At 39.7% G+C, this 9418-nt stretch overlaps 1 protein-coding gene across 1 annotated transcript in view; it reads left to right on the top strand.

The window, feature by feature from the left end:
• Positions 1-812: 812 nt before the first annotated feature.
• The window catches only part of UBE2E3 (ubiquitin conjugating enzyme E2 E3), a 56061-nt gene continuing 47455 nt past the window's right edge, over positions 813-9418 (top strand). Inside the window, exons 1-2 of the mRNA XM_017735787.1 lie at positions 813-1039; positions 3205-3255. Coding sequence (XP_017591276.1) covers positions 846-1039; positions 3205-3255 — 245 coding nt within the window. The 5' untranslated portion in view covers positions 813-845. The remainder of the gene's footprint in view (positions 1040-3204; positions 3256-9418) is intronic.

Below are 9418 nucleotides of genomic sequence, written 5' to 3'. Positions count from 1 at the left end.
AGCTGTGCAGAAGGTGCAGTTTGAATTATGCTTCTTCCCCCTCCGGCAGCTCTGTGGTGGCCAAATGCAGTTCTCGCTGCTGGCCATGTAAATAACCGGGGCTGCTGCTACCCCAGTGGCTTTAAATGCATCGCGGGGCTTTTCCTCTTCCTACAAAAAGCCCTACCACCAACAAAAAACCGAACCTCGTTCCCCCCCCGTGCCAGCCCTTTAAATGCTCAGAGCAAGTGTACATTTCCATCTGAAATCAACCCAAGTGTTACTGGCAATGTATTTTCACGGAGAGAGGAGAAGAGGGGGGATCTGGCGTTTGGACCCAATAAAATGCTCTGCTCCAGTGTAAATATTTACAGGTTATTAGTGACTTTTTAAAAAACATTTTCAGTGAGGTCTGTTATTTACAATGTGTCATAAGTTATTAATGTTCATTGCCTAAGTACCCTGCTAAATCTGTCTCATGCCTTAGAACAAAGTCGACAATTGGCATATTGTTTAAAGTATGAAAAAAATGCGAGTGGGTTTAAAAATTGGAAATATCTGTATTTTCAGAAGTGTAAATATTGCTTTGTAGCTGTCAAACTCCAGCCCTTGGGTATGAGACAAAGGAGTATATTTTGATTAATTTCTCAGTGAAACCGACTTGTCACCTATTCAAAGTTTTCTGGAACTTGGGGAATGCCAAGAGAGAGTCCTGCCTGTTGTACGAACTCTGCCTCTTCCCCAGAAAAGTTCTGCATGATGTCCAGTGATAGGCAGAGGTCAGTGGAACTTGGGGAATGACCAGAGAGAGTCCTTCCTGTTGTATTAACTCTGCCTCTTTTTTCTTCCCCAAAAAGTTCCCCACGATGTCCAGTGATAGGCAGAGGTCAGACGATGAAAGTCCAAGTACCAGCAGTGGTAGTTCAGATGCTGATCAGAGGGATCCGCCTGCACCTGAACCTGAAGAGCAAGAAGAGCGAAAACCCTCTGCCACCCAGCAGAAGAAAAACACCAAACTATCCAGCAAAACTACTGCTAAGCTATCTACTAGTGCAAAAAGGTAAAGGGAAGAGTGAAACATCCTGCGGTATTTTTACACAGTGTTTGGAGTCACCGTACCTGCACTGCACTTGTCAGGGCAGAGGGATTCTGCTTGTAAAGCTGTGTGGAAGGGAGTGAATGATAAACTTTGGTAATACAGGGGCCTGCTAAGCAGAAGCAGTGCCTTAATTAATCCAAGGTTTGTTGGGGTAACACTTACACAGACACGTCCTATGTCTTTTGAGGAGTTGTTACAGAGTTTGGTAACTTACAGGCTGACTGGGAGGGGGACACCTAGATACGTTTTGTATTTGCAAAAATGCGTGAGACAGCTTTGGCGCTTTTTTTCTGAGTTTGGTTTCCAAGTCTGATTAGGGTATAGGGTGGAGTCCTCCTGGAGTATTTTATTATGGTCTGTAGACTGATGACAGGCAATGCTGTCTAATTAAAGAAGTCATAAAAACCCCAGTGGCTTCTCTGGGCCTTATGAGAGCTTTTCATGATGCTGCACAGGAGAGCCTTACACACCCCAAAGGAATGGGTTCATTCTGCAATTCTCTTGGGAGAAACTTAGGTGAGTTTTCTCCCTTAGGATCTGTGGATTTAAACCATCACGTTCTACAGGTAGCCTCTACCTTTAAATATGAGAATCTTCAGAAACCTTGTTTAGTTACATTGGTTGCACTTTCATTTGCATATAAGGTTATTGGCAGTCTGACTCTCAAGATGTGTACTCTGGTAAATTTCTCAAAGATCAGCTGTGTGAAATACTCAAACTTTAAAGTCTTTAATTCCATCAGTCTTTGGAGATGAAGCATAACTTTCCAGTCCTTTCTTTGGAGTTGCTTTTCTTTGCAAATATTTACAAGTATCCTGTAGCAAGAAAAGTTGTAAAATAGCTGTAGTAGCTTCAAATATTGCTTATTCAGCGTGAGTGCTGTAGCTCTCACTTTTAGGAACACTTTAGTAATTTTGTATTTGACTTGAAATAAGTAAATTCTTTTTGAAATATGTTAAAATTGTTGCAGAGAATGACTGGGTGGCTTTGGTGACTTTTGAGATTGATAAGGAAATCCTTTGAAATAGGACTGGCTAAAGAAAAAAAAGTTTTGCTATGTAGCCTTTGTAATTTGTTGTTACTTGTCTTTATTTGACAAGCCTGAGATACGGGGTTTTGGAACTGAGTTTTCCCATCTTGTCTTTATTTCCCTTAATAGTTGCAAGTCTAATTCCATGCATCTCAGATAGTTCAGTAGGCTGACTGAACTTATTGATATTCGTGCAAGGACCTCCAGAGCAGTTTCTGCTAGCTCATATGTTAACACCTGCTATTTTGCATGAAATTCACAGTATTGCTCATATGGGTCCTTTTGTGAAGAGAAGTCTTACTTGATATTTTTAAGAGAAGTTTAACATGTGTATTTTGAAATTGCACCTCTCATATACCTGAATAAACTTAAATTGACAGGAAGTTTTCAGTACTCATTTTTCAGATCTTAACTCCTTGTGAATGGCTGGGATAGAGTAAAGCTAAGCACAGATTATTTCAAGTTATTGTATCACTTTTTATCATGTAAATACAGCTACTGTATAAGGTTGCGGGAGAAAGGCAGCAGAAGGTATGGAGAGAAGCAAAGTTGATCCAGAGAGATTATTCCAGTAACAGAGACAGCCTGGCAGATCTGCAAATCCACTTTTTAAACATACTGCAAAGTAGTAGGTAAAATATTGTGAAAAGAGTGTGTCTGCTGCCAGCGCAGTTCACTTGAGCCTCAGTCACAGGTCCTGTAGCTCTGGTTTAAAGTCATTGTCAAATCTGCCTGTGCAGGCTCCCCCCCCCCCAGCCTCATTTGCATATTAGCTTGAAAAGAAAATCTCCCTAGTAAAAAGTGCTCGGATGTGAAAAAGAGTTACTTTTCTGAATAGTTGTGGGAAATTTCTACCCAACTCAGCTGTAAGTGTTCTGTTTACATACAGTGTGGAGCAGGAAAAAAGCTGCAAAGTTTCTCAGCTGTGGGATTTGGGTTATGCCTCTGAGAACAAAGAGGAAGCAGCCATGTTAGCATTACTGAAGGCAAAGCCAATCTTGCATTTAACTGCATGGTGGTAGAGGGCAGTGTAATTCCCTGATTTATTCTATAGACTATCTCAAATGCTTTGTGTCTGTTCTCATTTCACCAACAGAATCCAGAAGGAGCTAGCTGAAATAACCCTTGATCCTCCTCCTAACTGCAGGTATGTAATGGCTTCTTAAATTGTGTTCGGTGGTAGGAAATTAATGTGCTCAGGTTAACAAAAGGGAAACTTAGTGTTTACGACAGGTGACTGTTAGACAGAAATTGCATACAGCAGATTGAACAAGCATAAAAAACGTTTGAAACTGAAGTTTGATATTTTGTCTGCATGTTGGAGGTGTAGTCATTAGTGATTGATGTACACAGTAAAATCTATTCAGTTTGTTGTTCATAGCAGGTCACTGCCTTTGCGAAACATTAATTATATGAACGTCAAAATACGCTGAAGCTTTCAACTGAACGTCTGCATGTAGTTTGAACTGGGTTTTTGAGTGCTGAGTTTATAGAGTGATCTTTTCATGCTGAAGTAAAGAACCGTGTGTGATTTTTATATGCTTTCTCTTAGTGTGTTGTTTAACACATAAACTGAAGTATTGCCTCTAAATTTACGTGTCTGTTGGTCAAAGTTGTAGTCTCTTGATAAAGAATATTTTTAGGGAAGTTCCCAGCTTGGGAGGTACTTCTGTTAGGTTTTAGAAAATGAAATGTTAAGCGTGGAAGACTGAGTGATTTAGTCTTAAAGTGATGGTTTGGAACTGGAGCACTGGATCTGTAAAAAAGTTAGACAGTAGCACAGTTAGTTGATTTCTCTATATTTTTTGCATGTTTTACTTTTGTTTAAAGGATGCATAAAAATTCTCATTAGCTATGTGCATCCAGTGTTCACATTTGCAGTAAAGCTAAATTTAAATAATGTTGCTTTCATTTGAGGCGTCTCAGTAAGATTTCTGACTGGAGGGTATCTTAATAACTCGTGTAACAGTGAGCCATGTACGTTTTTAAAGAAATGCTGGAAATGCTTTCTGTGTTGGAGTTGTTTGGCTTTTGAATAGTTGGAAAGGTTTGGTGGGTGTTTTGGGAATTTGATAAAATATGAGCTTTCTTCTATCTCACTAATCCATGAGTGCAGGGGCTAAACCAGAGCAGTGTTTTATTGAATTTGTGGTGAAGGCGTCTTGTCCTGAGGACTGTGCTGTAGATTGCCTATGGCAGTGTGATGTATTTGCATGCAGGGTTGGTCGGTGGCTCTCCCCCTTCAGTAAAGGGGAGCTCTTTTGAGAGAGCAGTCTGTTTCTTTTGGTTTTTTGTTTGTTTGAGGGGTTTTTTTGTGGGGAGGTGGTTTTGGTTTGGTTTTAAATAACTGCTTTAGATAAGTTTTAATAAATCACTGCGATCTAGTTCTGTGTTAGTCCTGCACTTTATATTTGGACCATCAAAGGGGCATGGTAGAAGAGAAAGTATTTAAATGAAATAGAACACTGACACTGCTTACAGTTGCCAAAAAGATAATTGTAGCAGTTTCGGGTACAGCAAGTTACAGCTTTTAGAAAGAGAAGCTTCCCCGTTCACACTCTGCAGTACTGTCTGATACTCGGCTCCTTGGGAAATCATGTTCCTCTCATATTAGCGCAAGAGATCATTTTGCTTGTGAGCTGGTGCAGTCCGATGCCAGGAATTCTGTTGAGAATGATGAAAACACCCCAATGTGTCTAAAATTATTCAAGTTTCTTTCCTACAGAGAGTAGGAAAATAGGTTATTTTTTGCCAGTGAGGAAGTCAATGCTTCTGTTCCCATAGGTATTTTTAAGAGGAATTTAGTGGATTTACTCAGTAAATGAGTGCATTTACTCACATTTTTACCTTTTGCAAAATAAAAAAAAATATTTAAAGAGAAGCTTCTGTAACAGAAGATCTGGGTTTTCATAAAGAACAATTTGAACAGAGTTTCAGTGCCCAAAGTATTTACTGTTCTGCTGAAACTGACTTGTTAGAAGTAACCTTTCTGGTAGAAGAGGTAAATGCAGCTGTGTGTTATGTGCAGAAACAGTTGACAGTAGGGTGTAGTAGCACAGATTAGGCTACAGACCAACACAGCAGACTGATGATACCTCTGCATTGCTCGTCATGCAACAAGCAGCAGAATTCTACTTACTACATTTCTTGTGAAAGAAAAAGAATTTGTAAAAAAAACCCCAAAACATTTAAAAGCGTGTATAACTTAGACATATTAGTATGTGCTTTAAAAATAAAAGCCTTGTGTCTGTGTTCTCCCAAAAACAGTTTTTCGTGCACAGTTGTTTCTCCTCCAGTTCTAGAGCCCACCCTTATCATTTGCAGTCCACATGTTGCAAGCTTCACAAGAATACATCTGGCAACTAATGCTCTTGGATGCTGATAGTCCTTCTGATTACTCAGTTACATAAGTAATGAAAAATTAGCAATTTTTAAAATGCAGTAATGGCACATGTAAAACATTAAACATTACCAGGATAGAGTACAGATACTGAAGATTATGTTGACCTCTCTCATATCATGTTAAACACTGCCACTTCTCACCTGCCAGTGCAACTGCCCAGAGTCACCCCATGGGAGTGACCGAAGGCTGATTTAGCTACTCTAAAATGACACTGACTGGCTGCACTGTGATTCTCATGCAAAAGAAGTGTAGATTGCCCCAGCAGTTATTTTTCCTCCAGTCACATCTATTGCTATAACACCTGCTTTATAAAAATCCCAGAGCCCCAAAGAAAGCCCCCTTCCTGGGTGTGCTGAGCAGGCCTGGGCTGCACGTTAACTTCTGTTTTAGGCACTGGGATGGCAGGATGACAGGCACAGTAAAACTGACTAAACGGTAGTTTTTTGCTTGCCTGTCTCAACAGTAAAGATTGATTTCTGATTCTGTTAATTGGACAATGAACTGTTGAAAAAATCATGTTGTCACGTATCATGCTCTCATGTTTGTGAGCAGTGAATATGAGCTGCATCTTGGGGGTACCAACTATAGAACTTAATATGTTCGTGCTGATAGCTTTACTCTTTAACATGCAATAGTACTAAATTCCTGTGATTTTGGTGTGATCGTCAAGAAAGATAAAACATCAAAAGCAATAAAATTAAATTCAGTCTTAGGCCACTAAAGATGTTGGAGAAAAATTAAGTGCTGCTTTCTACTCAGGTTTTCTCCTGTTCAACAGAAAAGCCTGAAACAAGTCAATTTCTGTCCAACATACACCATAGCACTAGGATACATAGGTAAACTGAGGACACAGGTATCTGATTCCATTTTTTCTTGCTTTTGCTGGCTTAACTCAAAGCTGTGCTACTTGGTGCAGCGTGCTGTATTTAATTTCTTTTGTGCTTTTAATAGCATAAAGCAAAGCTAAAAAGATCTTGGCCCTATTGCTCCTAGGCAGCTCAGTTTCAAGCCATGGCCAAGCACTTATACATACTTCAAGGTATGGAAGTGTGCCAAACCCCACTGTTACAGACTCTCAGGTAAATGCTGCAAAGATTTTGCATGTAGTGCATGGTAAGTCTGGGCCGCAGAGATGCTCTTAAATAGGTTTGACATATCTGGAATAACTGTTTTCAGCTCATAGCATAAAACTGTTTGGATCAGAGGTCACTGCTCTGTAGTTAAGGTTATGTCTGAGGCTGCTGTTGTGACCTGCCCAACTTGGAGGCTGCAGCTCAGGTGGAGCAGAGCACTGCTAGCTCCAATGCTCATTGTATTTCCTGGATTTTAGGGCTGGCACAAGTGGGGCTGTTCCCAGGGGTGCTGTGATTTATAGCAGCTTCCTTTAGCTGTTCCTGGTTGCCCTGATGATCTACAATAACAAAAATGTGTACCAGTTTTCTTTGCTCCCTTTTCCTCATTTCCATTCCTAAACTGATCATTGTTCTTCTTTGTGGAAAAGTTTTTGAAGTACAATTTAATAAGACTCATGTCAGCTTAGTTTATAGTTTACAGCCCATTTTACAACAAATCCACTTTAGTATAAACTTTGCAGAAAATGAACGCAAACACCAGATATAGTGTATTCACTCAGAGCTTAATTCATGTGGTTTAAAAAGTGGTGAGTTGAAATAGTGTATCTTTCCCAGGCAGGCGGGAGAATGTAAGTCTTTTGTATTCTGTACTGTAAATTGGCTTTAAACTCTTCTCTTTGTTAAATTAAAAAGTAGATATTTGAAAGCAAGTGGTTAAAAAGAAAAAAGTAAAGAGGAAAGGCCAGACAAAACACATGCCTTGGAGTACTGGTCAGAGAAACAACTTGCTTTCTTCGTACCTTCTGGGAAATGGGGCTTATTACTAAGGGAGAGCTGTTTGGATCATCCCAAAAGCTCCCTGCTCTCTCATCCTGTAGCCAGTGAGTGCCTGACTTTATAGGTCTGTTGGAATAATTTTCCTTAATAGGGATTACTGTATTGATTCCTATTTATTTTTAGGCCTGGTATGCTAATATGTACTAATGTGATTTCTTGAGCAGTACAACAAAAGGTAGCAGTTGATGATTTTGCTGTTTGTAGCCTCTCTTAGACTTGCAAGGAGGTTGATGGTTTATGAGTAGCTCATTTTGAAATTATTTATTTTAAAATAACACTCCAAAGTATGGGGACTAAGAACAAATGAAAGCAAGACATGTAGGGGGTTTGTTTTAATACAGGATTCTTCTGCTTCCTAAGAACTGCATTTGTCCCTTTCATTACTGCCACATCTTGGGCTAATTCTACACTGCAGTGTTGCCAATGCCAGGGTCTGGAGTTTGACACAAAGAAGAATGCCTGCAAAGCCCCGGCAGGTGAACACTATTACTGCTTCAGTTATGGACCCATGAATCCAGATGTTTGTAACTGTCAGACTGTGCTTGTTATTCCATCAGTGTGGAAGCACTGCAGTGTGTGTTTAAAGCAATATTGTGAAGTTATTCTTCAGAGCAGCAATTTAAGCTCTTTCAGTTGAGCTGTCTGAAACAATGAGGAGCAATGAACAATTGTGCTGGTGGTGCAGGCTCGTCCACGTGCAGAGGTAGTGCAGGATTTGAGCTAATGCAGCCTTGTGTTTGTGAGGAAGGTGCTGCAGTTGAGCTTGTGGGAGCATTCCTTTTGTTAACATACTCTGTCTACAGTAAGGTTATAGGCAAATGTTTACTCTGCAAACAGTTGTGCCTGTTGAAGATGTTACTGCACAGCTGTGGTTTGCTCCAGTTCTGCCACGGAGGTGACTACTCCAGTCAGAAAGTGAAGCACATTCATGTGATTACTCTGTCATGCTCCCCAGGGAGGGGTGTTAAAAAAAAAAAAAAAGGAGAAAACATCATCCAAATTCGTTTAAATGGTTTAAATAGGTGATTCAAATGAACTCTGCTGGATTTTTCCTCTCTCCTCTCAGAGTAGGCATTGTTCACACAAAGCTTTTTGCCACACGCACCAGGACATGAATAAGTCAATCCATTCCTTTGTCTCTCAAATGTAGTAAGTTTCCATCTCCCCTTTGTCAAAACCAGGCATTCTGTTGCTTTTATGAAATCAGGAGGAGAAAGAATATTTTGCATGCAGTCAAATAGCAGGCCTCTACACAGTTTCACAAGTGTGTGCCCATCTTCACATGTGTATGTTTTTTTTTTTCCACTCAAGCTGTTGACTTTTCAGATCAGTGTAAGTTCTCCAGTTCTGTGTTTATTCTGTTAGTTTCTTGTTGGGCAAATGTCTTCATGTTACTAAGTACTGAATCTCAGTGACAAAATAAAATGGTCAGTTTTTCTGGTTTTCACCTCTGCAGTGAAAACCCAGTTGTGAACACTAAATGGTTCCCTATAGAAGAGAAGTTGATTAAGGTATGTAAAAGATAGTTACGTTAAGAGTATGTACATAAGTGCTTGTGGTGAAGCTGAATGAGCAAAATTTTTAAAAAGTCACCCAAACTCTACTTGATAATGTATCTTCTGACACTGACATTATGCGTTTTATTGTCTCTCCCTGCCCAGCACTTTGTCACCACTGAGTGCAATAAATGCATTCTATATGAAAAGAAAGCTGAAGTTTGCAGAATGGTTCCATGAATACAAACCCACACTATTATTTTTAACACTTCCTTCTCTATATAGAAGTTTACTGTTAAAAAAATACAATGAAGAGGGTTCATGGCTTCTGTAAAAACATGCTTGAAGTAATTCTCAAATGAATATTGAAATTCTACTTGTTACTATTGTCCATCTCTCATTTACCTAGAATCATTTCTCCTAAGCGTTTTCTTCCATTTTTGTTCTTCCCTCCTTTTTTCTAACCAGGAGGCTGTAGTCCAGGTCAGAGTAGGAAAGAGT

The sequence above is a fragment of the Corvus brachyrhynchos genome, unplaced genomic scaffold (assembly GCF_000691975.1).
Source record: "Corvus brachyrhynchos isolate BGI_N302 unplaced genomic scaffold, ASM69197v1 scaffold255, whole genome shotgun sequence".
NCBI lineage: Eukaryota > Metazoa > Chordata > Aves > Passeriformes > Corvidae > Corvus > Corvus brachyrhynchos.
The sequence above is the reverse complement of the archived record's forward strand: the minus strand, read 5'-3'. Positions and strand labels throughout refer to the sequence as shown.